This window comes from Drosophila montana, unplaced genomic scaffold (genome assembly GCF_035044405.1).
Source record: "Drosophila montana isolate Dmon_TW-CO22-7 unplaced genomic scaffold, ASM3504440v1 contig_2667_1, whole genome shotgun sequence".
Taxonomy (NCBI): Eukaryota; Metazoa; Arthropoda; class Insecta; order Diptera; family Drosophilidae; genus Drosophila; species Drosophila montana.
The window spans coordinates 285,722-311,770 of record NW_026997534.1 but is presented as its reverse complement, the minus strand read 5'-3'; the positions used below and the strand labels follow the sequence as shown (position 1 = coordinate 311,770).

The following is a 26,049-nucleotide window of genomic DNA, read 5'->3' as shown; positions in this document are numbered from 1 at the left end:
CAGTTTGACAGGTAGTTACAAATTTATGCTGTCTTATTTAACCTACTGCCACAGTCTCGGTTAACATGAACAGTCGCGTCCAAAATAAGGGGCATTCAAACAAAGTTGTTAAAGCAAAGATGGTAAACTAGACTAAAGTAAGAAAAAAGATGAAATACCTTAACTTTCTACAGTTTCGCAGATATGTGTGCAGCATATTTTAAGTTTGGGTTATACATATATCTTTTTACTTTCTCATTTTTCATATATGATATATGATAAGATTTTGCCTATATGTGAGCAGTTAAAATAATTTGATAGACAGAAAATTTTTATATGCACCAGCTATATTTTTTCCGATCATTCAAAATTATAATCCCAAGAATAAACAAAGGTGTTTCACATATGCTTAAAACATATCATTTAAGCCCATGAAAATCGCATAGAAAGGCGCATGAATTAATGAGTTTTTCATGAAAGAATTATGAAAGGAATATTAATTTCATATTATTATTATTATTTTAATGGCTCGTATATGGGCATTGCACTGTCAACGCTTCCTTTCGAACCGTGAGGTCTCCTTGTTGTCGTCCAACGTGTTGTCGGGCTTGTCGGGTTTGTGGGGCTTCTGGCTTTTGGGGGAATGCCAGCAATCTTCTCCAAATCCTCGATGCGATCGATAAGATCGTCTAGTTTGTCCAGACCCTTGCACGAGCTCAAACACTTGTTTAGTTCGGAATCGTTTTCGTGAAGGTTCTCGAGTGCGTCCTTAAGCCGCGCCTCCAGCTCCGCAATTCGTTGCTCCAGCTCCAAAATCTTGTCCGTATCCTTGCGCAGTTTCTTTTGATGCTTTTCCAGCTCTTCCAGGCGCTGCACAATTTTGCCATCTAGCTTGGCGGGAGCATTGTGATTATTATTATTATTCAATCGGAGCAGCAATTTCTCCAGATCGTTTAAACGTTGCTCGGCCTGATTTTTGAACTCTTGCGCTTCCTTTTGCCGTTCCGCATTCCGCTTGTCCAACTCGTCGTATTTTTTGATTAAATCGTCCTTGATTTGGTTCAGCTTGTTATCGTTATCATCGAGATTCTTTTGGATTACCGAAAGCAAATCATTTGTCGCCGCCAGTTTGGCTTGCAGCTGTTTTATGAGCGCATCAACGGCTTGGGCATCAATACCATCTGTCGTGGGCTTGACAGTCGTGGAACTAGCCGAGCTCAACTTGTCCAATGCCTCGTTGAGGCGCTGCTGCAAATCCTTTAGAGCCGCTTCCAGTTTGGCAATATGATCACTGTAATTGGCGCCCATTTTGTCCACATCTTGCTGCAGCTGCTCCAGATCTTGGGACAGCTTGTCCATGTTCTTGCAGCAGGCCTTGGCCCTTTTAACTTCCGCCTTCAATTCGTCCAGTCCCGGGCAATTATTCATTACTGGTTGTTTTTCTGGTGTCTTTTGTTGTTCCAACTCTTGAACTTTGGCTTCCATTTGTTTTAGTTCGTCATTGAATCGCCGGCAATGGGAAATGCTTGTTGCCACCTTTACGAATTTCACCAGATGTTCCTTGTGTTCATTTACCACATTCTCCAAACGGATTATTTTCAACAGCGGATTGTTTTCTGTGCTGTTGCCCTGAAGTAATTTGCTTTCCACTTTGTTTATTTCACTGGTCTTATCGCATTTTTCCTTAACCAATTTAATATTCCCAATGCGCTTCTCTGATTCCATTTTGATGTTATTTATTTGATCCTGCTGCTCTTTTTGTTTATCCTGCAAGTCTTTGAGCTCTTTCTTCAGCTCGTTGGCCTTCTTTTGGGTCTCGGCTTGTGCTTTCTCCAGCTGTTGGTTTAGGTCATCGACTCGGGAGTTCAGCTCCTTGCAACACTTTTCCGCCTCCGCCTTGTTGTCCTTCTGGTTCTGCTCCAGTTGCTCGATGCGCTGCGCTATGTCTTTTAGCTTCTTCTCCAGATCAGCTTGCTTGTCCTTGAGCTCATCTCGTTGCTTCGTGTTGTCCTCGTTCTGTTCGTTCAATTTGCGGCTAAGCTCATCCAATTGCTTAACCAAATCGGCTTCCATGGCTTTAAGATTGTCCGTTAACTGATCGCAACAGGTTTTCGTGTCCTTGCCGATCAGCATTTTCATTCTGTCCAGGATGCTGTCCAGATCCTTGCCTATGTCGCCGCTCGACTCCAGCGGCTTGCCCACGCCAATGCCACTGCTGGCCGAGAGGCTCGTCATATCCTTCAATATCTTCTCCATGGTGTCCTTTTCATAGAAACAGCAGTGCTCGTCTCCAATCTGCTCCGGACGCTTCGTATTCAAGGCATTCAATAGCTTGCCCAGGTGCTGATTGAAGCTCGTAAGTTTCGCATTTCGCACCACCTGCTCGTTGATCCAGCGTGCAATCTCTCCATGACTTTCACATGCTGTTCTTGTTGTGACAGCACGACCGTAACCATGAGCATTGGACCGAAAGTTAACTTCTTCGTTGTCGTCATAGTCGTAATATCTGAATGCCTCCATTTGCAAACTGGCCGATAAGAGCAGCAGCAGAAATTGCAGCGACGTCATCAAGAACTGTCCACGAGATTGTTAACAGGGCTTTGGGTTTGTTCTCTTCTCTAGTTTTATAACACTCACCATTGTTTCTTGCGATTCTCGACGTTGTGCCTCCAAGGGATTCTGCGAAACTGACTCAATGCTTGGGGAACACTGGACGCAATTAGTGCCCGCTCTTGACCATAATCGATTTGCATGCTGTGCCTTTTAATGGCCGAGAGGTGCAACTGGAGTATGCAGAAAAATTTGTCAAAGAGAAGCAGCAAACATATGTAAGCCTAACTTGGATTCATGAGAATCTAGTAGAAAGGCGTTAGCTGAGTGTGGGAGGAAAGCTAGTGAGTGAGCGTGTTAGAAAGAGAGAAAGAGAGTGTGGTGAGATAGGGCGTGAAAGATGCGAAGAGAGTGAGAGAGAGAGAGGGGGATAGCGTGATAGGGCGCGACCAAGCCCACACTATTATAACAGCACATGAAAATCGCATAGAAAGGCTGTCTTTAAATACTTTTCAGAACACTTCTCGAGAAAAAAAGGTATTTAATTAGCCGGCGATTGCACTTTACTTGCAACATTTTTGCTATTCCTAGTTTTAATGGTCTCCGAAAATCTAAAAATTTATGCAGAAAGTTAATCGGATAGATTATATCGGACATGGCTTTATTGAATGAGCTAGCTCAATAGTATAAATATCTCGCGTATCGTTGTAAACATAACACAGATAGCTCAGTCTGTTCACAGATTGAAGCTGGCGAACATTGGTGCGAGTGTTTGAAGATTATTTTCATGGTTAAGGTCACAGAGTATAGCTTGGTCTCATGCCCCGGAGGGCTCTTTTATATGATTTTTGGGGCGTTGACAAAGACCAAAACAAAAGAAATACAAAATAAAAACAAACTGGAGTCTAGTTGTCAAGGGTCTTAGACAAGCAGATACGCTGTAATTTTAAAATCCAGAGCAAATGCTCTTCATTAACTTTCAGTTCTTCAAGCTGAAATTTAACCCTTACATTCTCCTAAACTAGAAATTTAATGTATATTGGTTAGGTTTATAGTTATGAAAAGTTATTTTAAAACGGATTCGGTTGTGGCACATTTAATTTGATCAAATTTTAATGGGTATAGAAAAAAACCCGTTTAGCGCATGCCTTGAATGATATGCGATATAGATCTGTATGTATTGTAAGATAATGTGATTGTTAGGTAATAATTGTGCATGTCGGGCGATTTGTTTTTTTGGCCTATTCAGACAACGCGGTCAAGTTGAAAAAGTTGAATGCCCTGAGTTTTGAGCTAGAACCCATTAAGCAGACTAAAATGATTTAGAACCCAAAAAACTAGTTGTCAATTTAAAACCAGCCAGGCAGGCGATCGAGCTTTTAAATTTAACATATGGTTAAATTAAAAATGCAAATGCGATCGAATACACGTACTTTTAGTGCACCGGAAACGTAAAGTTCTGCTACGGTTATAGCTATTGATCTTTGATGATGGCGAGATCGGATCAATGAAAATATCGTTGGTGAAGCGGAAGTGCCCAAAGCAACAAACAAGTGTCATAATTACGCACAAAAGCAAAACGAAAATATTAAAAAAAAATAAATAAATATAAAAAAAATCACGAGCGACATAGAGAATGGTATCATCCGAAGAGCTGCGCTCGATGATTTGTGAATGGCTTCTGTTTAGCCATGACGTTGGGTTATTTACAGATCTATCCGACCAATCCGACTACCAATCAGCCACTTTATGTTTTAATGAACTCGAACCGCGCAGCTTTTTTGGCTCGTTTAATCGACGGACTTTTAATGGGCTCATCAGTTTGCCTTTCGAAGCGCTTCTTCTTTTGGTAACTGTAATGGACCACAAGTATTTGCGGGCATCGCTTCCGGCCAACTTAACTAATTGACCTTGCACGGCATATTAAAACCAAATAGTTCAAGTCTCGTATTTAGCCCAATAGAATTGAGCAGTGGCATCTTGTTAAACTTTCAATTCGATGTGATTAGAACAGGAGTCTGATATTTGGCCGATGGCTATGTATCTCCATGTCAGGCCGTGACATTAGGAAGACAAAGCGCAAAGTTGGCCCAAAGCATAACACAAATACACACACACACACGCAGACATACGGACAGTCGCATAGTTCAAGTTCCTCTATAAAAACCAGTAAAAAACAAGTAACGGCTTCAGAATCACTTCAAGACCCGCAACACGCGGATGCAAAACCCCTTAAAGATCAAAAACCGAAATAGACCCAAAAAAAAAAAAAACAAAAACAACAACAACTGAAACGGAATTATGTGTGTGTGTGTGCGGATAACAAAGTGATCAAATTGTTTAAAACAAGTTTCGAAAAATAAAAAAACTAATTCCATCAATTCTCTTAAAGAAAATAAAAAATTCATTAAATTTCATTTGAAAAATATATTTATAAAAAACAAAACCCATTAACTTTTGGTAACTGGCATAAATTATGCAAAAGTTAATTGGCAAGAACTAAGCGAATTCTAATCGAAATAAAATTTCGATAAAATCTTCGACGCGTGCCGCGAACATTTTGGAAAAAAACGCTTTCCGCATTTTGTCTCGTGACGCGTTTACAATCGCCCAAAAAAAGATCGTCTTGTATTTGTTCGTTGGTCCACAGCGAAGCTGGCCACATATCATTGGATTGAACTGGACACGGCTGACCTTGACACTCACTTTTCTCACAAAAAACCGATACGAAACAAAATTTTGTTTTTTTTTTCGGGTTTTTGTTGGCTGTGGCAACAACGTCTTCTTGCTGAGCCGCGCTTCAGGCCGTTCGACAGTCTTTGGCCGAAACGAAGATGAGACACACACGAATCGGGCGGCGCTCAGCTTAAGTTAACTTAGGCTTGTGGTTTTATTACATCAGTTTTTCCAAGTGCAACCGACAACTAAAAAAGATAAAACATATTTATTATAATTGTGTTGAAGGAAAAAAACAACAACCAAGTGCATTCATGCTTCATTCACCGCTCAGCTGCATATTTTAATACATAATTTGTTACAAAAAAACAACAACAACAACAATCAAATACTAAACAACAAATTTATCAACAACAACAAATACGAGCAGCTGTGGCCAATTGTTAAGCGCGCAAAATGTGCTATAAAATCGTGTGCAGTTTGCTGCTCTGTCTCCTCGGCTTGGCGTGCTCCAGCACCAGCTCCAGCAATCTGGCCGGCTACGAAGGGTAATTAACACAATAGTTATAAATATATTTTCATATTATATATATATATATATTAAATTTTTTTTGAAATAAATATTTTAAGCACATCTGTCAGTCGGCCCTCTTATAGCAGTCATTTATTATCTTTTTGGCTTTTTTTTTTTTTTTGATATTAAAATTTATATTTAACGATTGCCGGCTAGTTGGTAAACTGGTTTGGGATTTTAGCTTTTAACTAGCCATGTGCTCGTCTCTTGAAATCCCAAAAAAAAAGAGAGGAAAAACCTGAACCTTGCCTTAGGGTTCGGATTGTGAACCTTTTCAGATACATTAACCAGGTTATTTTTTTTAAAAGCAATAATTTTAATTTTATATATTAATATATGCACAATTTTGTAACTTTACAAACCTATTCAAAATTTTAAAATATTAAAAATAATATTTTGTTGGTGCTCTTTTTACCATTAGTTCAGGATTTTACCTCATAATTAGCCAAGTGCTCATCTCTTAAAATACAAAAAAAAAAAAACTGAACCAATGCCTTGCCTTTTGGTTCGGCTCAATTATCTTTTTTTTTCCAAACTCAGCTGGTCACATTTTTTTTTCAATTTTAAACGAATTAATTTAATTTTATATATATACATATTAATATATGTGGACATTATTTTATTTAAGAAATTAGGTAAGATTTTAAAATATTGCAAAAAAAACCAAAAACCTTTTTAAAAACCGTTTGATTCAGGATTTGCGTTTATTTTTGAACCGGTTCCCGTTCGGTTCGCGTTCCGGTTCACAATAAAACTCAAATTGTCATTCCCGAAACGAACCGTTTCAGTTTATAGCCGATTTGAAGAGCTGCTTAAAACCTCGTCTGTTTGTAATTCGCACTTACCAACTGCTCCAAAGATGACCCTCCCTCTAATGCCGTTGCATCTCATATTCCACACAGCTGATTATACCGATTGCAACACTGGTGTACATAAGACCAATATCAAATGTGGACAGCTTGTCTATTTGGCACTTGAATGTTAGATAGGGTATGGCCAAAATAGATACGATCAGCGCATTACGATACAATTTGAAACCCCAGTCCTTTAGTTTGCCAAACATGTTTTCACCTGTGATTTCAGTTCAGTTTTGTGCTTTAAATAACGTTAACTTTTCAATGAAGGAACATTTAACTTTGAATATTGAGTGTAGGCTTGTAACTGAAAGGAATGATATCTTCAATTAAGAATTGTTTAACGACATTTTTAACGAAGCAAATGTGATGTTGAATGTGAAAGTAAGAATTTTCTAGCAGTACTCGGTAGATAAGCCGAGCTGAATAGGAAGAATGCGGGTTCAAATCCCCGGCTATTGCTTGTGTGTAAGCCTAAAAAGTTAGTTTTTTTTAAGAAGTTCGATTTGCAGAGGATATGTTATTTTTACCCTGAAATGTGTAACGCATTGAATGGAATTTTCAAAAATTTTAAGGTTTATCTTAAGATATATATACATTTTGTTACAAGGCGTAAAGTTTCTCATATATGTGCGACTAAAGGTCTTAAGAGTCTCAGAGAGGTCTCAGTGGCTGGCAAATTTTTGGCTAGATATCTACACACACACACACAAACACACACACGTGTATGTATTAACGTGTTATTAGAAGCGACTGTCAATGCCAGTGATTAGACGCTGTCATTAACATTAGCACTTAGACTGAATGTTGCTCAAGTCAGGCGTGCATAAAAAACAAACCCAAAAAAAAACACAAAACACACGCCCATGGCAGAAGGCAGCTCCATTGACGATCCGCCGATGACACAGCAAGACGTATGCAAATGCCAAGCGATCGCAGTGCAAATGTTTGCCCAAAGATATCTCAGCTGCTCCGCAGATTCAATTTATTTTTTTAGGGGGGCGCACGCGGCGTATGTGTGATGGATGCGAGCAACTGTGCTGGGGCTGCGATCGCTTCAAGTGATGAAAATAAAAATACAAAATGATATTGAAAACGAGCGCAAAACCACAACTCGATTTTTAATTAGCACGCAAAATGTTTGCTTCCTTCCGTTGTTGTGTGTTCAGTTTTGTTGTTGTTGTTTCGACACAAAACATTTAAAATTGGAATGCTTGAAAATGGATGCTTAATATGCAAAGATATGATTTTGACAAGGTTGCATCCAACAATAGCGCTTCATTTGCCCATAATTTAAGGAAAATTACAGCAACAACAACAGCACGTTTAATTAAAATGAAAATCAAACTAATCACATGTAAACAGTTTCTTTATGTAAAAATGAAAAATTAGTTGGCCTATGCGGCCGCCTGCGGGTGCTTAATTTTATATACCCTGTAACCATTGCAAATGGGTAAAACAGGGTATATTGGTTTTGAGGCAAGTGCATGTCAAACCCATAAAGTGTATACATATATTCGTTATTGGGATCAATCAGATGCCTGCTCGTCTCTCTACGAATTCTTCTATATCTGTCAGACATTTAAAATTTGGCATATATATTTGTTTATATTTGGTCTTTGATATCTCCATTCTTCCATTTCTTCAATTATTTAAAAATTTCAATTTAAAAAAAAAGGTTTTTAGGCATATCTCGAAGATTATAAGACTCTAAGAGGCATTAGTAATTCGATTTATGAATATTCTTGTATATCATACGCTGAACGAATTATCTATTGTTATTCCCATTTCCATAATATCGATAAATATCGATTTTAAAATGTATCATAAGATCGAGAGATCTGAAACTTCAAATATATGCTATAACGAATTTCTTCATTTGTTTTTTTGTTTTAATATTCCCTCTTATTATTTACTAGGGCAAATCTCGAAGATTATAAGAGCTTGACATCTGCAATTTAAAATATATGCTGTTGAGTATTTTATTCAATATTTTCGCCTATATCCATAATATTTATAAATCTCGATTTTGAAAGCTGAGCTTTTAAACATATCATGGACATTATAAGATCATTTAAAATATGTATTCTCCTATATTATACGTTGAATGAGTCTATTTTCTTTCGATAACTTCTCTTAATATCGATTAATATCGATTTTGAAACCAGGTTTTGTTAAGGTTAAGTATACCTCGGAGACTCGGACTAAGCGTAAAAAAGAATGAAGACTTTATACATAAAGAGAAACTTCCCTTTGCTTATGACGACATACTCGACACTGTTTACGGGGTATTTGCTCGTCAGTCACCCCCAACTTGAACACTTTTGTTTTTCATTTTGAACATTTGTGTCCGCTCTTTGCCTTCTGTTTCTGTGCGAGATAAACATTGTTGGCGGGCGTTTAATTTAATTATATATTATTCATTGTATGCCGACTGCCACACGTGATTAGCCGGAGCTTTGTCTTCTGTTTGGCTACTTGGCTACACTCTCTCCCTCCCCCCCCCCCCCCCCCCACCCCCTTCTGCACATGATGAATATGCATAGATTTTCAATATTTGTGAGCCAGCTTGTTGCTTCATCTTGTCTGTTGGCGTTGTGGAATTTTCTGAAATGATAAATTGGCCACAAATTCAGGCGAGGTGGCAAAACGCCAATTGGCCAGGCGACGACAACTAGAACGAGCATTCTGCATAAATTTGTGAATCAACAACTCATTTTTGGGCGCCACAAATTAATTTTCTTGTCCAATTAGATCAAGACAGCTCTTTGGGTGTGTGTGTGTGTGTGTGTGTGTGAAGCAATCTTATTGGGTTTTTTCGAATTTTTAATTGGATATCTATTATTCCAACAATTAGTTGCACGTAATCGGGATTACCCATTGATGGGCTAAGATTCAAAACGTGCAAACATTTCAAGAGTTTTTTATGTAGCCTAAACTTAATTATTTTCAAAAAGAACAAATTAAATATTCTACATAAACTCGTTTGTGAGAGCGTCTAAATTGGCTGCAAATGTGATACCTGAATAGAAGTTTAATAATCTTAGCAAGAACTTTTATTATAGAACTTATGAGATCATTTGGAAACAGTTATGTTAAACTTAACATTTAGCAAAGTCATGATGAGAGCTGTGACGTTAGGAAGTCTCTATACCCTGTACATCTGGTTAAAAGAGGGTATACTGTTTTGTTGCAAATGTATGTTAGAGGTTGAAGTCGGCTTCTCCGACCTTCTAAATTATATATTCTTGTTCCGCAGTCACATCTATATGTTTATTCGCAGAAATCTCGGGAATTATATGAGTTAGAGACTTGATGTTTGGTACTTAGGTTTCCCTGAACGCAGAGTATCTCCTAGTCAGGCACTAGAGCGTATTTCCTTTTTTGAATTTAATGTTTTTCAGACCCTTTATGTCAGCAGAGATTAAGGCCATCCTGTAAGTTAGTCAAGAAAATATATGGCTTACTTGTTAATATAATTAGGATTAGAACCAGGATCCTTTCTACTAAATAACCTTAATGAATAGCTCAATCAGGACTTAGTCTTCTAACAATGACTGCTATATGATTATTATTATTTATATTATTATTATTAATTTTTCTATTTGAATATTATGAACACAATTTCCTGCAGCTATACCAAGTACACGGTGCAGCATGGCGATGAGAGCGCCTTTCGCTATATGGTCGATCTGCAGACGAACGATACCGATGTGGACTTCTGGCTGCTCACCCGGAATATGTCCGTGCTGACGGTGGGTCCGCAGCGTAAGCCACAGTTCGAGTCGCGCCTGTCCCAGCTGGGCGTTGAATATCAGACTCAGCCGCTGATGGATCTGATGGCATCGCTGGAAGCAAATAGCACATATGCGGATGCCGAGGATTTGGATGAATGCCAGCCGGGCGATTGCGAGTCGGAGCGTCCACGTAATCGGCAACGTCGTCAGGCACGCGGCTTCTTCTCGCATTATCCGCGCTATCATGAGATACTCAACTTCATGAGCGGATTGGCGGCGCGTTATCCACAGTACTGTCGCTACGAATCGCTGGGTCGCTCCAACGAGGGTCGCCACATTGCCGGCCTGTCCATATCGCTGAACCAGCGTGTTCGTCCGCGCCGTGTCGCCTACATTCAGGCAGCTGCCCATGGCAGGGAGTGGATCACAACGCAGACGGTGCTCTACTTGGCCTACGAGCTGCTCAGCAATCTGCGCGCCTTCCAGCGGGTACTGAACGATGTCGAGGTGTTCCTTGTGCCGCTCGTTAATCCCGATGGCTATGAGTACACGCACACAACGGTAAGTGATAGATTATTGTATATTGTATAACAGGCAGAAAGAAGTATTTCCAACATCATACATTATACTTAAATTATCTTGTTCAGGAAGCGCAGCTCAGACGATCTACCCATGTTCGTCTGTCTGTTAGTCTGTGTGAACGATCTCGAAATCTACAAAACTTAGAGATTTGAAATATATATTCCCATATACCACAGAACAAGTTAATCGTTTCTTTCAATATTTCCTTTAATTTTCATAATATCGATTTTGAAACATGGTTTTTTAAGCTAGTTCGATGATTATACGTGCTTTATACCCAAAACTTGATGAATATTTTCTCATATAGTACATACAGATTGGGAATATATCTATTTTGGAACCTTATATATTGTGTATGTGTGATAAAAGAGAGCTAAAATGTTTGTAGCTCGGCACTAAATTCAGGGTATCTCCTAGTCGGTTACTCACTACTAGAGCACACTTGCTTGTTTGGGTATGGAAGTTCTTGATTTAAGAATAAATTAAACTCATATCAAGGCCCGAATTTATATAAACTTGTTTTAAGTTGAAGCTGGAATTATATTTATTTGGGGTAAGCTTAAGACTATATTAGTTTTATTACAAGGGTAAAATTATTTATTATCATTTAAGTACAGACGGTCTTAACTTTATAACAAAAAACTTGTTAAACTTTTTTTCGCACTTAAAAGTTTAAACTCGAAATAAGATTTGGATTAGGTCAAGTTTAGCTAATATGAGCGTACTTTTAAGTCCGGGGTTACTCGCTGCAATAACTAAATACTTGATTTTTTCGCAATAAAAACGAAAATAGAGCTAGAAGTAGTTCTTGAGTTAAATTTTTCTAATTGCGATAAGGAATATCCGATAACTAATCTAATTCCATGGAAACTTGATAGATTGCCTGCTGATATCTTGGAATTACTATTGTTGAATTGTGTTTAATTGGTTTCTAATTTATCTGGCTCTTAGGATCGCTTCTGGCGCAAGAATCGTCATCGGTTTGCTGGTCATTCCTGCAGCGGGGTGGACATCAATCGTAACTTTGCCAATCACTGGAACTATCAGGGCGCCAGCCAGAATGTAAGCGACCTGTTGCGGCATTTGTAACTTTGACTTTGACCTCCAAATATAATGTATAACACGATTTCAACCCCATCAACGCATACAGCTCTGCTCGGAGGTCTATTCGGGGACGGCGCCAAATTCGGAGCCGGAAACATCGGCGGTGGTTCGCTATCTGGAATTCAATCGTCAGCGTGTGAAGCTCAGCCTGGATGTGCACTCATTCGGCAAATTCATTTTTTATCCCTACGGCTATGCGAGGTGTGTACGGCCGGGAGCTGAGCTCTCGGCTCTTTGGGGCAAAAAGAAATTCAATTTACTTTTCAATTAATTGCTAAAAGCAATTAAAATGCGAATATTTTTGGCTGGCACTGTAAACATTTTAACACCCATTTCGCATCCATTTCGCAGAAACACAGTGCCACCCACAGTGGGCACATTGCGCTCCGTGGCATCGCGGGCCGCCAGCCAAATCGGCAAATATCGCGGCACCCGGTACACCATCGGCACCTCCGCCTCCATACTGTACGAGGCTTCTGGCAGTCTGGATGACTTTGCCTATGGCAGCCTGGGCATACCCTTGTCCTACACGGTTGAGCTACCCGGCGATGAATTCCATGTGCCCTCGTACGATATCATACACGTCTGCAAGGAGACATTTGCCGGCTTCGTCGAGTTCATTCGGCACGTTAGTCTCTATTAAGTATTTTGCCGTCCTTAGCATTTAAGCAATTGAATTTATAATTGTTAATTTAACTAATTAGTGTCATTGTTGTTAGGCATTAAAGTGAGAAAGTGAGATAAAAGATAACAAATACACGGCTTGATGTTCGTTATCGGTAACCTAAAATTATCAATACCCTGTACACAGTCTAAATGGGCAATATGTGCGTAGCAGGTAAAAGCAGATAAATCTGTAACATAAACACTTTAAGAGACATACAATTTTGAGGTATAGGCTTTTGCGTGTCCACGCAGCCTAAATTTATTTCAAATTATCGATAGCACGCTTCGCTTAAGTGGTATCGATAAATATCGATTTTAAGCCTGTGCTGAAGAGCTAGAGACATCAAATTTGTTTGTGTAAGACAAGTTTCCTCTCTGAATGCCTTCTCCAATTTTTCACTTACGTTTTTAAGAGCTAAATTTTGTTTATGCATTAATTTAAATGTCGATTTTAATTCCACAAAGTTTTATGAAGATCGGACAGCAGAGAGCGAAGTTAAACCGGAATCAAAAATTGTATTTCCCACTGAAGATCTACATATGTATTCAGAGAACTAGTTCACTTTCGTGTAGTTCTTACTCCCTGAACTTATTGGTGATATTTTATGGTGTTTACCCTATGCCATAAACAGAAGCGTCTAGTGCATACGATAAATGGACTTATTGGTATCGTAACCCAAGTCTAAAAGTCGGCAGCAGTTCCAATTAAGTGATAAGTCGCTTGCCATGGCAAAGGTATCGAAATTTTTTGGCAAAGTCTTGGTCGGAACTTGACGCAAATGACATCGTTGAGATTGGTGCTGGTGCTGCTGTTGCTGCAGCTCGCTGGCCTGTTGGCCTGGCAGGACTACAAGGATTATAAGGTGTTTGAGCTGAAGCCACACGATGCCAATCAGCAGCAGCTGCTGCGTCAGCTGGCCCGGGAGCAGCCCCATTGGGACATTCTGGGCACACGGCGCAGTTACAATGAGAGCGGACTGCGTGTCTTGGTGGCGCCCAGCCAGGTGAACAGTTTGCTGGAACAGCTGAAGACACATCAGATAGAACATCAGCTGCTGTGGAATGATTTGTCCTTGCTGCTGCGGGAACAGCGTGCCGAGAATGAGCGCAGCAAGTCGCGCTCCACGTTGCCATTCATCGATGTTTTGGGTGGATTTTATACGCATGCAGAGATCAATGAGTATCTGGAGAGCTTGCCCCAGCGATATCCGCAGCGTGCGCTGCTCAAGCAGTTTGGGAGGAGCTACGAGGGACGTGCTCTGAAGCTGCTGACCATCAACAATGGGGATGGAAGACCGAATAAGCCGGTGATCTTCATCGATGCCGCAATGCATGCACGCGAGTGGATTGCGCCCTCGTTCGCCTTGTACATCGTTCAGCAGCTGTTGGACAATCATGTGGAGCATGCCGATCTGCTCCAGGACTATGACTGGGTTATTATGCCAGTTGTCAATGCGGATGGCTATGAATTTACTCACACAGACTCGCGCTACTGGCGCAAGACGCGCAAACCCACCTGGGATCCGGAGAACATTGGCACCGATCTGAATCGCAATTTTGGCTACGAGTGGGGACACGATGGAGGTTCCTCGGCTGATCCCGCTGAGGAGATTTATCGCGGCGCGCACGCGTTTGATCAGCCCGAATCGCAGGTGGTACGCGATGTGCTGCTGCACTACAGCGATCGCTTGGACTTTTACCTCTCGCTCCACTCGTATGGTAACTACCTCTTGCTGCCATGGGGTCACACAAGGTAAGCCCAAGATTTATGCCTTAACGAAACAATTCCAATAAGTCAAATTAAATCAGTAAATAAGTGGTATTAAGTGAATTAAAGTAAAGTCAAGTTGAAATTAGCAACCTATTAAATAAAAGGAAGTCGCTGGTTCGAACCACGAACTAGACCATCGAGATATAATGTTGTATTCCCATGATGTTTTTTTTTATTTTGAGTTTAGGTTAAAGTTAAGCTTACTTTTCTAAATGCCACTAGCTAACAAATCCTGCGGCCAAGACAGCCCTACATCCAAGTAAAAGTCTGAGAATCGAGCCAGGATTCTTGTGGTTCAGTTGGCCTGAGGAATAATGATATATATGTTCTACCTTAAATATATGTCAAGGTTAGAATAATAGTCAAGGCTAATTTTGAAAGTTCTTAGTCCAAGTATACCCTATTACAAATCTGTTTTACCTTGCCTTTCGCAGTGCCTTCCCCTCAAATTACTTTGATATGATGGAAGTGGCGGATGCGGGCGCCATGGCGATCGTACAGGCTACCAATGGCATTTATAGCTACGGCAGCGGATATCATTTAATGTACCCTACCTCTGGTGATTCCACAGATTATGCTGTGGGCGTTGCGAATGCAACGGTGGCCATAACCATGGAACTGCCAGCTGGCGGATTTCTTGGCTTCGATCCGTGGGTCTCGCACATCGAAGGCATTGTCACCGAAAGCTGGGTGGGTGTGCGTGCCATGGCCATGGAGGTGATAAGACGTTACCAGACCTAGTCGTAAATAAAGATAGTTTAATGTCCAACAGCTTTGATTTCGGTTTTTACAGTAGATACGCTTCTAATTTATAGATCGATTACGAGTTCAGATTAGATATGATTGGGGTATATAAGTGCGGGATTTCAGGCACGCGTGACTATAGTGCGATTGCGTTTAAACATGTCGCGTTTGGGCTTGCTGACACTGCTGTTGGGCTTGGCTCTGGTGGCCGCCAAACAAGACTATGAGGGGTGAGTCAATGAAGGATCTTTACCTAATAAGTCCTGAGCAACTGTTGCTTGCAGTTATCGCATCTATGAGCTGACACCTGTCACAGCTGCACAGGGAGAGCTGCTGCACAGGCTTAGCCTCCAGGGCTACGACTTCCTAAGTTTACCTCGTTTGTTGGGTAAATCTTCACGCGTCATTGTGAGTCCTGAGCAGCTGGACAGCTTCGAGGCGTTGCTGTCGGAAGAGCAATTGAGTCATCGCCTGCTCAATGACAACCTGGGCTCAACCATTGCAGCGGAGTTTGCCCAGCGGCAGCTGCAACGACGCCTCGCCCCTATTTCGGGCAAGGGTCGCCTCAGCACGGAGCGCTACTATTCACATGAGGAGATCACCAACTATATTAATGACCTGGCCGCTCGCTACCCGTCGCGTGTGCTCGTCAAGACTGTCGGCTGGTCATATGAGAAGCGCGAACTGAAGACCATTACCATCACCAATGGGGATGGTCGTGCCAACAAGAAGGTCATCTTCATGGACGGCGGTTTCCATGCGCGCGAATGGATCTCGCCGGCAGCTGTGCTGTATGTCATTGAACAATTGGTGGAACAGTTCGAAAAGAATGCCGATCTGCTGCAGGACTACGACTGGATCATTTTGCCAGTGGTTAACGCGGACGGCTATGAGCACACGCAGACAGGCACCTATGCTCGCATATTTCGCAAGACTCGTCAACCCTATCAGTATCTGGGCCAGACCTGTTATGGCGCCGATCCTAATCGCAATTTTGATTTCCATTGGAATGAGGAGGGGGCCTCATCGAATCCCTGCGCGGATACCTTTGCTGGTCCCACCGCTTTCTCCGAGCCAGAGACAATTGTGGTGCGCGATCTGATGCATTCGCTGGCGGATCGCGGCATTATGTACCTGACCATCCATTCCTATGGCAATTACTTGCTCTACCCGTGGGGTTGGACCAGGTTCGTAGCTAAATATCCTTCTTTTATTATATACACTTGATCTAGCTGATTTACATTGCAGCGATTTGCCCGAAACTTGGCAGGATCTCGATGACGTGGCACGTGCTGGTGGAGATGCCATAGAGAAGGCAACCGGTACGGTATACGAGGTGGGTAGCTCCACCAACGTGTTGTACATAGCCGCTGGGGCCAGCGACGACTATGCCTTTTACGCCGGCTTCAATATATCGATCACCATGGAATTGAGTGGAGGTGGCGTAACAGGCTTTGATCCACCGGCCAGCAAGATCGATGAGTTTGTAACTGAAACCTGGATAGGTATTCGTGCAATGGCCGAAAAGGTTATCGAAAAGTATTAAATAAAACAGAGAGCTCAAGTCGAGTGTTTGACTTAAGTTGTCATAATGCACATTGGTAATTTCTTATAAAAATGCGTTTACCTACTGATGCTAAAATTCAATACCGGCAAATGTGATCCACAGATCCACCTTATTTTTAATTTTAAAAAAAATTGTTGGTCAAATACGTTGTTGGTCAATTTGTTGGTCCGTGGATACGCAATACCACGCAGGGTATGGCATTACTCATAAATTATATGTTAAACAAGTCTTTTTTATTGAGGCATATAAGTATTATATATGTGTGTGTGTGTGTATGAATGTGTGTGTGTGTGTGTATGAATGTGTGTGTGTGTGTGTGTGTGTGTGTGTGTGAGCGTGAGTGTGTTAGTGTATGTATGCATGTATGTATGCATTTATGTATGTATGTATGTATGCTTGTTGGTTTTCTAATACCAAGCGCAGACCAAGCTTATTTGTCGCTGTGCGGCAAATTTAAATAAAACGATTATCTACCAAGTGCTCTACTCCTCGATTCTCAAGAATTCAAGTAGGCTCTGCAGTTTTTCATGCTTTGCTAGTAGTGTAGTGCTTATTTTTTGTGCTTTTTTTTTGTGCTTTTTTTTTGTTGTTTTTTTTGGTGGTGTTTTTTTTGTTATTATTTTTTTTTTTTTTTTTTTGTGTTTTTTTGTTTTTTTTTTTGTGTTTTTTGTTGTTGTTTTTTTGTTGCATGCATGCATGTATGTATGCATGTATGTATGCATGTATGCATGTATGTATGCAAGTATGCATGTATGTATGCATGTATGTATGCAAGTATGCATGTATGTATGCATGTATGTATGTATGTATGCATGTATGTATGCATGTATGTATGCATTTAGTGCATGTAATCATGTATGCATGTTTGTATGCATGTGTGCATGTATGCATGTGCGCTTGTATGCATGCGTGCATATATGCATGTATGCGTGTGTGCATGTATGCATGTGTGCATGTATGCATGTAAGCATTTATGTATGTATTTATGCATGTATGTATGCATGTATGCATGTATGCACGTATGCAGACCTGGATATGGATACAAATATTATCTGCCTATCTGCATCTATCATCAATATATAAAATATGGGAATTTACTAACTATTTTTGTGGATGGAGTGTTGGGTAAGTACATAAAATACATATCAAAAAAGCAGGATAGGATGCGGGGTAAGTTCATAATCCATATATCATTTATATAAATATTTATTATATATAGAAACAAGAATATATGTAAAGCCAAATTACACCTGGGCATAGCCTACTAAACATTAGTACATCTGAATTATTACATGATTATTAACGATAAATAAGAATATATGAAATTAGACCTGGAAACGGGCTATTATACTTTGCACCTACCATCTACATATGTGTTAATTACAAAGATGATCATTTGTCAAATTCGACCTGGGCATGGCTAGCGATGATTATGCATTCAATGCGAGATTTCCCATATCATTAACTATGGAGCTGCCAGCCGGTGGGGCCAACTATTTTGATCCACCTGCGTCAGATATTGATAGGCTTGTTAAGGAAACCTGGGTGGGCATCGAGGCCATGGCCCGTAAGGGGATTGAAAAGTATCCACTCAACTAAAGCCCTACATAATTAATGTTTAATAAATTGGAAAACCCTAGGAATACTCCATGGGTGGCACTTATCGTGGGCAACGGAAGTGGGACGCTAGACACTCACACACATGCACACACACATGTTGTTTCGTGTATAAAATATTGTTGTTTATTTTTGCTTTAATATTTTTCAATGACCTTTTGGGCCATGGCACGAATGCCAGTCCAGGTCTCGCTGACATATGGCAGAATTTGGGCAGTGGTGGGATCGAAGCCACTGCCGCCAGCGGGCAGTTCCATGGTAATGGAGACGGGGAACCTGCCCACACCGAATGCGTAATCATCGCTGCTACCGGCGGCGGCATAGAGCACATTCGTGAAGCTGCCGACAGTGTATTTGGTGCCGGTTGATTCCTTAATGGCAGCGGCACCCGCTTGGGCCACCTCATCGTGGGCACGCCAGTCACTGGGCAAATCGCTAAAATCAATCAATGGAACAATTAGCAGGCATAGCAGGCGTTTGAGTCAACTGCTGGGTTTACTCACGACGTCCAGCCCCATGGATAGAGCAGGTATTTGCCGTACGAGTGCAGCGTCAGATAGAACATGCCACGGCCCAAAAAGCCGAGCATCAAGTCGCGCAGGATTTGCGTTTCGGGCTCGGAGAAAGCTATCGTGCCCCTGAAGATATCATCGCAGGAGTCGGTGGAGGCGCCCACCTCACCCCAGTGGAAGTCAAAGTTGCGATTGGCATCGGTGCCATAGCAGGAGCTGCCCGTCGGCTTGCGCGTCTTGCGCCACATGCGCGAGCTGGTGTGCGTGTGCTCATAGCCATCGGGATTGACCACGGGCAAAATGACCCAATCGTAGTCCTTCAACAGATCGGCATTGGACGCAAAGTTCTCCACCAGCTGATAGATGACATAGAGTGCGCCCGCTGGCGCAATCCACTCGCGTGCATGTATGCCCGCATCCAGGAAGATCACATTCTTGCCGCTCTTGCCATCGCCGTTGGAGATGGTGATGGTCTTCAAGTCGCGGTCCTCATAGGATTTGCCAGCAACCTGCACAGTTACACGGCTGGGATAGGCCTTGGCCAGCTCATCCAGATAGGCATTGATCTCCGCGTGACGATGGAACGCCGTGAAGCTGATGCTTCGCACCGCGTTACGCTGGGCCACGAGGCGCTGGCTCTGGTTCTCCAGCTGCGCCTTTTGCAACGTGCTGCCCAAGTTCTCCTCCACCACCGTGTACTCCAATGCGAAACCGTTCAGCAGCAGCTCAAAGCCCGCCTGATCCTTGGGCTGCACCATGACGCGTGTGGCAGCATCCAAGGCGCGTGGCATATTGAAGAAGTCATACTCCGTATTTTTGGCGATATGCAGCAGCAGCTCCTTCTTGAAACTGTTGCCCGCCTTGATGTCATAAATCTTGTAGCTGCAAATTGCAAATTAACTGGACATAAGCTGACGCACAATGGGCAACCCACAATTACCATCCCCACTCACCCCTCGTAGTCATGGGCGGACAGAGCGATGACGCCGCAGAGCAGCAGCAGCAGGCAAGTTTTTAGAAACATTTTTGTTGTTGATGTACTTGGCTCTGTTCTGTTCCGGCTCAAAGCGCCCAATAAATTGCTGGGCCTCAGCTGTGTTCTTTATATACATATGCATGTATGCATGTATGTATGCATGTATGCATGTATGTGTGCATGTAAGTATGTATTAATGTATGCATGTTTGCATGTATGCATGTGTGCATGTATGTATGTATGCATGTATGCACGTATGCACGTATGCAGACCTGAATACGGACACAAATATTATATCTGCATTTATCATCAATATATAAATTCGAAGAATACTGCTTCCTCCTATGGAAATATGGGAATTTACTAACTATATTTTTGGATGGGATGTTGGGTAAGTAAATAAAATACATATCAAAAAAGGAGGATAGGAGCGGGGTAAGTTCATAATCCATATATCATTTATATAAATATATATTATATATAGAAACAAGAATATATGTTTACACCTGGGCATAGCCTACTAAACCTTAATACACCTGAATTATTACATGATTATTAACGATAAATAAGAATATATCAAATCAGACCTGGGCGCGGGCTATTATACCTTGCATCTACCATCTACGTATGTGTTAATTACAAAGATGATCATTTGTCAAATTCGACCTGGGCATGGGATATTATACCATATAACATACATCTACTATCTTTATTTATATAAATTGCAAATATGATCATTTATATATATAAATAACAATAACAATAACAGGTATAATCAGAACTGGATACGGATACAAATATTATATCTGCATTTATCGTCAATATATAAGTTCGATCAATACTGCTTCCTTCTATGGAAATAAGGAAATATACAAAATATTCGTATGGATGGGATGTGGGGTAAGTACAGTATACACATGCCACAAAAGGAGGACTGGGGTAAGTACATAATACACATATAATTTATATATAAATAAGAATATTTCTTAAGACAAATCATTCATGGGCATAAACTGTAATATCTTATTCCTCATACCTTACATCTTATATCTTATTCTTTATACTTTATACTATCTGTTAAAATCGGATGAGATTTGACCGAGTTATGGGTGTGGGAAATTTTGACCTATCTCTAATATTTGAGGGTACCATTTTTACACGAATTTTGACCGAGAATAATGTTTTCAGATTTAGATGATAAATTGATCTAAAGGCCAAACCATGAAGAAAAAGCCTAGCCTTATGAAAATCGGTTGAGATTTGACCGAGTTATGAGAGTGGGATATTTCGACCTATGTAGGTGAAAATTTTCCTCCCTCCATAGCTCGTTCAATTCTCATCAGATTTTCAGGTGGTTTGGCGTTTTGCTTTTGGTTTGGCCTCAAGATATTTGGCATTTAAATCTGGAAAACATTTTTTTTGGACAAAATTCATGTAAAATTGGTACCCTGAAATATCGTATATAGACAGAGGTCATAATTTCTCATCCACACAGTCAAAATTCAAGTTATAATGGGACCCTCAAATATCCTTTATAGACATTCGTCAAAACATCCCTATCCCATCTAAAGCTCGCAAATTTACACCAAATATTTGAGTGTGAAACACCTCTGAAATGAATTTGAACAAAAATAATTGAAAATGAGTGTAAAGGCGATCGGGCGATAAACGAAAATTTTTCATGCAATCGTTTTTAATTGTTTTTCCATACTTGCGAATGGAATATCCCAAAACCCTGTCTTAGCGTTTACTAAAACTTCGTTTAAGGTAACCACAGTAAAATTTCAGCTTCTGAGCTCTTACGGGTTGGCTGTGCATTGATCCCCAATCAGTCAACCAGTCAGTCAGTCAGTCAGTCAGTCAGTCAATCAAGAAAAACATTTATATATGCAGACAAATTCGAGTTTAGACTAGTTGCAAAATGACCTATCAACGCATATCGCCGATTTTTATGACGAATTTTTACAACCAATTTATTGATTACTTTGAGTGGGTTTTAAAACTTTTACGCAATTCTTAACTGATAACGTGCTCTGATTAGAATTCGTGAGCTTGATCATTTTGATAGACAGCCAGTTTTGTTCGAGTCGGCAACGTGTAAAGATGAAAATATTGTGGTTCGCTGTGTGTTGGCTCGGCCTAACGCTCAGCCACGTTGAGGGTGGCGTCTATGATGGGTGAGTGGGTGGTTGGCTGGGAGGGGGAAGGTGTTTCGAGTGCTTAACTAACCAAACAACAGCTTTAAGATCTATGAGCTGGCCACAAAGAGTCGCAGCGCTGCCGTCGATTTGGTCTTGTCTGAGCTGGTTAAGAATGAGTCATACTATGATCTGTACTCCGCCAATGGCGCAGCTGCCCACATTATGGTGCATCCTGAGGCGCAGCCGGAGTTTATTGAATTGCTGAACGGGCACACGCTGAGCTATAAGATTGTTAATCATGATGTGGGCCTAACGCTGCGCCGCCAATTCGAAGCGAATCGCATGCTGCGCAATTGGTATCCCTACCAGGGACGCCTGGGCACCGAGCGCTACTATACCCAGGGAGAGATTAATCAATATATTGAGCAGCTCGCCCAGGAGCATCCGAGTCGTGTGTTCATCAAGACGGTGGGCAAAAGCTATGAGGGCCGCTGGCTGAAGACCATACGGATAACCAATGGAGATGGGCGGGCCAATAAGAATGTGATACTCATGGATGGTGGCTTCCATGCACGTGAATGGATCTCGCCAGCTGCCGTCGTCTATGCCATTGGTGAGCTGGTGAACAACTATGAGGCGCATGCCCAGCTGCTGCTGGACTACGACTGGGTCATTCTGCCCGTGGTCAATGCGGATGGCTATGAGTACACACAGCTGTCGGCGGATACGCGCTTGTGGCGCAAAACGCGGCAGCCGAGCAGCGCCGGGTGCATCGGCACCGATCCCAATCGGAATTTTGGTTTTCACTGGAATGAAACTGGCGCTTCTTCGGATCCCTGCGCTGAGACTTATGCGGGATCAAGGGCGTTCTCTGAGCCGGAGGCAATTGTGGTGCGTGATCTCATACACAGTCTGGCGGATCGTGGCAAAATGTATCTGACAGTGCACTCCTACGGAAACTATATCCTCTACCCTTGGGGCTATATCGAGTGGGTGGCCACAGCTCCTTTGACTTTAGCCTTTACTAAAATGTTGAATATTGCAGCGAACTGCCAGACACTTGGGAGGATCTGGATGAGGTTGGACGCGCTGGTGGTGATGCCATAGAGAAGGCAACCGGCACGGTTTACGAGGTCGGCTGCTCCACCACCGTGTTGTATGCAGCCGCCGGCGCTAGCGATGATTATGCATTCAATGCGGGCTTTCCCATATCATTTACAATGGAGCTGCCAGCTGGTGGTCTCAACTATTTTGATCCACCTGCTTCAGATATTGATAGGCTTGTTAAGGAAACCTGGGTGGGCATCGAGGCCATGGCCCGTAAGGTGATTGAAAAGTATCCACTCAATTAAATACATATATTTTAATGTATAATAAATTGGAAAACCTAAGGAATACCTAACAAGTATTGAAGTATTTGAATTCTTGTCCACAAATAATATGCCAAGTTCTTGAACCACTTTTGAGTTTATTGTTTGATTGGAATTCAACTTATCTAATCAAGTTTTTAGGGCTTTTACTGTAAAAACATTTCTTTATAGTTTTTTATCTAACTGACTTTGTGGTTAGAGCTGTTAAAAGGAAAGTCACTGGTTCAAACAAGAGAGAGAAGAAGAGAGAGAAGCAAGAGAGACTTGTGGGCAATTGTAAAAATATATGGAAAATTAGTCGCTAAATTAACCGATTTCTAGATTTACAGAACTAAGAAAACAGATTAATTTTCCCTTTTTCCACTGGATTTCTTCTTTACGGCTTGCATTATATTATTGAAACTGGAATTTCAAGAGGTTTGAAAAGCTAGCTAGATACTGGGTACAGGGCAACTACTAGTCGGTCACTCCCGACAAAAACCAGGTAGCTGAAAAAACCCAAATGAAAACGATTCAACAAAATAAATTGTGCGATTACAACTATATAGAAAAGTCGGTTTTCAAGGTGCTTAGAGCAATACTTAGCTACTGTGGGAGTGGAGTCTATGAGCCCAGTTAATTGGCGGCGATAACTTGAAGTGTTGGCATGCAACACAGCAGGTCTTTGAGCCAAATTGGCCAAGTGTGTCATTGTTGGGGCTGCGCTCTGAATGCTGCTACGCTCCATGGGTGGCACTTATCGTCGGCAACGGAAGTGGAACGCCAGACACACACACACACACACACACACACACACATTTAATTTGTTGTATAAAATATCGTTGTTTTATTTTTGCTTTAATATTTTTCAATGACCTTTTGGGCCATGGCACGAATGCCAGTCCAGGTCTCGCTGACATATGGCAGAATTTGTGCAGTGGTGGGATCGAAGCCACTGCCGCCAGCGGGCAGTTCCATGGTAATGGAGACGGGGAATTTGCCCACGCCAAATGCGTAATCATCGCTGCCACCGGCGGCGGCATAGAGCACATTCGTGGAGCTGCCGACGGTGTATTTGGTACCGGTGGATTCTTTGATGGCAGCGGCACCCGCTTGGGCCACCTCATCGTGGGCACGCCAGTCACTGGGCAAATCGCTAAAATCAATCAATGGAACAATTAGCAGGTATTTGAGTCAACTGCTTGGTTTACTCACGACGTCCAGCCCCATGGATAGAGCAGGTAGTTGCCGTACGAGTGCAGCGTCAGATAGAACTTGCCACGGCCCGAAAAGCTGAGCATCAAGTCGCGAACGATTTGGGTTTCGGGCTCGGAGAAGGCCGTCGTGCCCCTGAAGGTATCGGCGCAGGAGTAGGTGGAGGCGCCCACCTCACCCCAGTGGAAGTCAAAGTTGCGATTGGCATCGGTGCCATAGCAGGAGCTGCCCGCCGGCTTGCGCGTCTTGCGCCACATGCGCGAGCTGGTGTGCGTGTGCTCATAGCCATCGGGATTGACCACGGGCAAAATGACCCAATCGTAGTCCTTCAACAGATCGGCATTGGACGCAAAGTTCTCCACCAGCTGATAGATGACATAGAGTGCGCCCGCTGGCGCAATCCACTCGCGTGCATGTATGCCCGCATCCAGGAAGATCACATTCTTGCCGCTCTTGCCATCGCCGTTGGAGATGGTGATGGTCTTCAAGTCGCGGTCCTCATAGGATTTGCCAGCAACCTGCACAGTTACACGGCTGGGATAGGCCTTGGCCAGCTCATCCAGATAGGCATTGATCTCCGCATGACGATGGAACGCCGTGAAGCTGATGCTGCGCACCGCGTTACGCTGGGCCACGAGGCGCTGGCTCTGGTTCTCCAGCTGCGCCTTTTGCAGCGTGCTGCCCAAGTTCTCCTCCACCACCGTGTACTCCAATGCGAAACCGTTCAGCAGCAGCTCAAAGCCCGCCTGATCCTTGGGCTGCACCATGACGCGTGTGGCAGCATCCAAGGCGCGTGGCATATTGAAGAAGTCATACTCCGTGTTTTTGGCGATATGCAGCAGCAGCTCCTTCTTGAAACTGTTGCCCGCCTTGATGTCATAAATCTTGTAGCTGCAAATTGCAAATTAACTGGACATAAGCTGACGCACAATGGACAACCCACAATTACCATCCCCACTCACCCCTCGTAGTCATGGGCGGACAGAGCGACGACGCCGCAGAGCAGCAGCAGCAGGCAAGTTTTTAGAAACATTTTGTTATTGTTGTTGTATTTGGCTCTGTTCCGTTCCGGCTCAAAGCGCCTAATAAATTGCTGGGCCTCAGCTGTATTCTTTATATAGTAGCCGGTGTGCGCACCACTTGACGTATGCGCAATGCCAGCGATTGATACAAAAATAAGGTGATCAGAAAAATCTTATCAGTCTTATCAGTGTGATGGCTCGGCTTGTGTATGTCAAGCGCTTGACTAAATTCATTGGAAAATCTCTCAAAATTTACAATACACACGATAGATGACAGTCAACTATTTACAAAATTTTAAATGAAATCTATATAATGTTCATTGTTAACTAACAAATAAAACGCAGCTTGCATGAATCAGCTCAATCTAGTTCAATTGCCCGGCCATGAGATACCCTCTACTCGCTCTATATTC

The 26,049-nt window shown here is 42.1% G+C and overlaps 7 protein-coding genes and 1 long non-coding RNA gene across 8 annotated transcripts; 4 read left to right on the top strand and 4 right to left on the bottom strand.

Moving 5' to 3' along the window:
• Nucleotides 1–333: 333 nt before the first annotated feature.
• LOC135429484 (putative leucine-rich repeat-containing protein DDB_G0290503) lies at nt 334–2,799 on the bottom strand. Its single transcript, XM_064683789.1, has 2 exons — nt 2,617–2,799; nt 334–2,553 (listed from the first exon to the last, which is right to left on the bottom strand). Exons 1-2 carry the CDS (start codon nt 2,617–2,619, stop codon nt 496–498), a joined length of 2,061 nt encoding a protein of 686 aa, XP_064539859.1. The 5' UTR covers nt 2,620–2,799; the 3' UTR covers nt 334–495.
• Nucleotides 2,800–5,516: 2,717 nt separating this feature from the next.
• Nucleotides 5,517–7,001, bottom strand: LOC135429458 (uncharacterized). The gene is made up of 2 exons (XR_010436423.1): nt 6,625–7,001; nt 5,517–5,744 (listed from the first exon to the last, which is right to left on the bottom strand). It is a non-coding gene; the product is annotated as an uncharacterized LOC135429458 (long non-coding RNA).
• Nucleotides 5,662–12,790, top strand: LOC135429457 (carboxypeptidase B). Its single transcript, XM_064683760.1, has 5 exons — nt 5,662–5,753; nt 10,268–10,931; nt 11,904–12,014; nt 12,103–12,257; nt 12,408–12,790. Exons 1-5 carry the CDS (start codon nt 5,662–5,664, stop codon nt 12,697–12,699), a joined length of 1,314 nt encoding a protein of 437 aa, XP_064539830.1. The 3' UTR covers nt 12,700–12,790.
• Nucleotides 12,791–13,473: 683 nt separating this feature from the next.
• On the top strand, nt 13,474–15,250 carry LOC135429456 (carboxypeptidase B1). The gene is made up of 2 exons (XM_064683759.1): nt 13,474–14,475; nt 14,928–15,250. Exons 1-2 carry the CDS (start codon nt 13,502–13,504, stop codon nt 15,232–15,234), a joined length of 1,281 nt encoding a protein of 426 aa, XP_064539829.1. The 5' UTR covers nt 13,474–13,501; the 3' UTR covers nt 15,235–15,250.
• A 107-nt stretch (nt 15,251–15,357) lies between these two features.
• On the top strand, nt 15,358–16,833 carry LOC135429467 (carboxypeptidase B1). Its single transcript, XM_064683769.1, has 3 exons — nt 15,358–15,467; nt 15,522–16,424; nt 16,486–16,833. Exons 1-3 carry the CDS (start codon nt 15,397–15,399, stop codon nt 16,781–16,783), a joined length of 1,272 nt encoding a protein of 423 aa, XP_064539839.1. The 5' UTR covers nt 15,358–15,396; the 3' UTR covers nt 16,784–16,833.
• A 1,161-nt stretch (nt 16,834–17,994) lies between these two features.
• LOC135429469 (carboxypeptidase B1) lies at nt 17,995–19,993 on the bottom strand. Its single transcript, XM_064683772.1, has 3 exons — nt 19,887–19,993; nt 18,925–19,815; nt 17,995–18,856 (listed from the first exon to the last, which is right to left on the bottom strand). The coding sequence occupies exons 1-3, from the start codon at nt 19,955–19,957 to the stop codon at nt 18,559–18,561; spliced, it is 1,260 nt and encodes a 419-aa protein (XP_064539842.1). The 5' UTR covers nt 19,958–19,993; the 3' UTR covers nt 17,995–18,558.
• A 1,974-nt stretch (nt 19,994–21,967) lies between these two features.
• Nucleotides 21,968–23,455, top strand: LOC135429468 (carboxypeptidase B1). The gene is made up of 3 exons (XM_064683770.1): nt 21,968–22,086; nt 22,149–23,039; nt 23,096–23,455. Exons 1-3 carry the CDS (start codon nt 22,013–22,015, stop codon nt 23,400–23,402), a joined length of 1,272 nt encoding a protein of 423 aa, XP_064539840.1. The 5' UTR covers nt 21,968–22,012; the 3' UTR covers nt 23,403–23,455.
• Nucleotides 23,456–24,217: 762 nt separating this feature from the next.
• On the bottom strand, nt 24,218–25,734 carry LOC135429473 (carboxypeptidase B1-like). Its single transcript, XM_064683776.1, has 3 exons — nt 25,577–25,734; nt 24,615–25,505; nt 24,218–24,555 (listed from the first exon to the last, which is right to left on the bottom strand). The coding sequence occupies exons 1-3, from the start codon at nt 25,645–25,647 to the stop codon at nt 24,258–24,260; spliced, it is 1,260 nt and encodes a 419-aa protein (XP_064539846.1). The 5' UTR covers nt 25,648–25,734; the 3' UTR covers nt 24,218–24,257.
• Between the last annotated feature and the right edge of the window lie 315 nt (nt 25,735–26,049).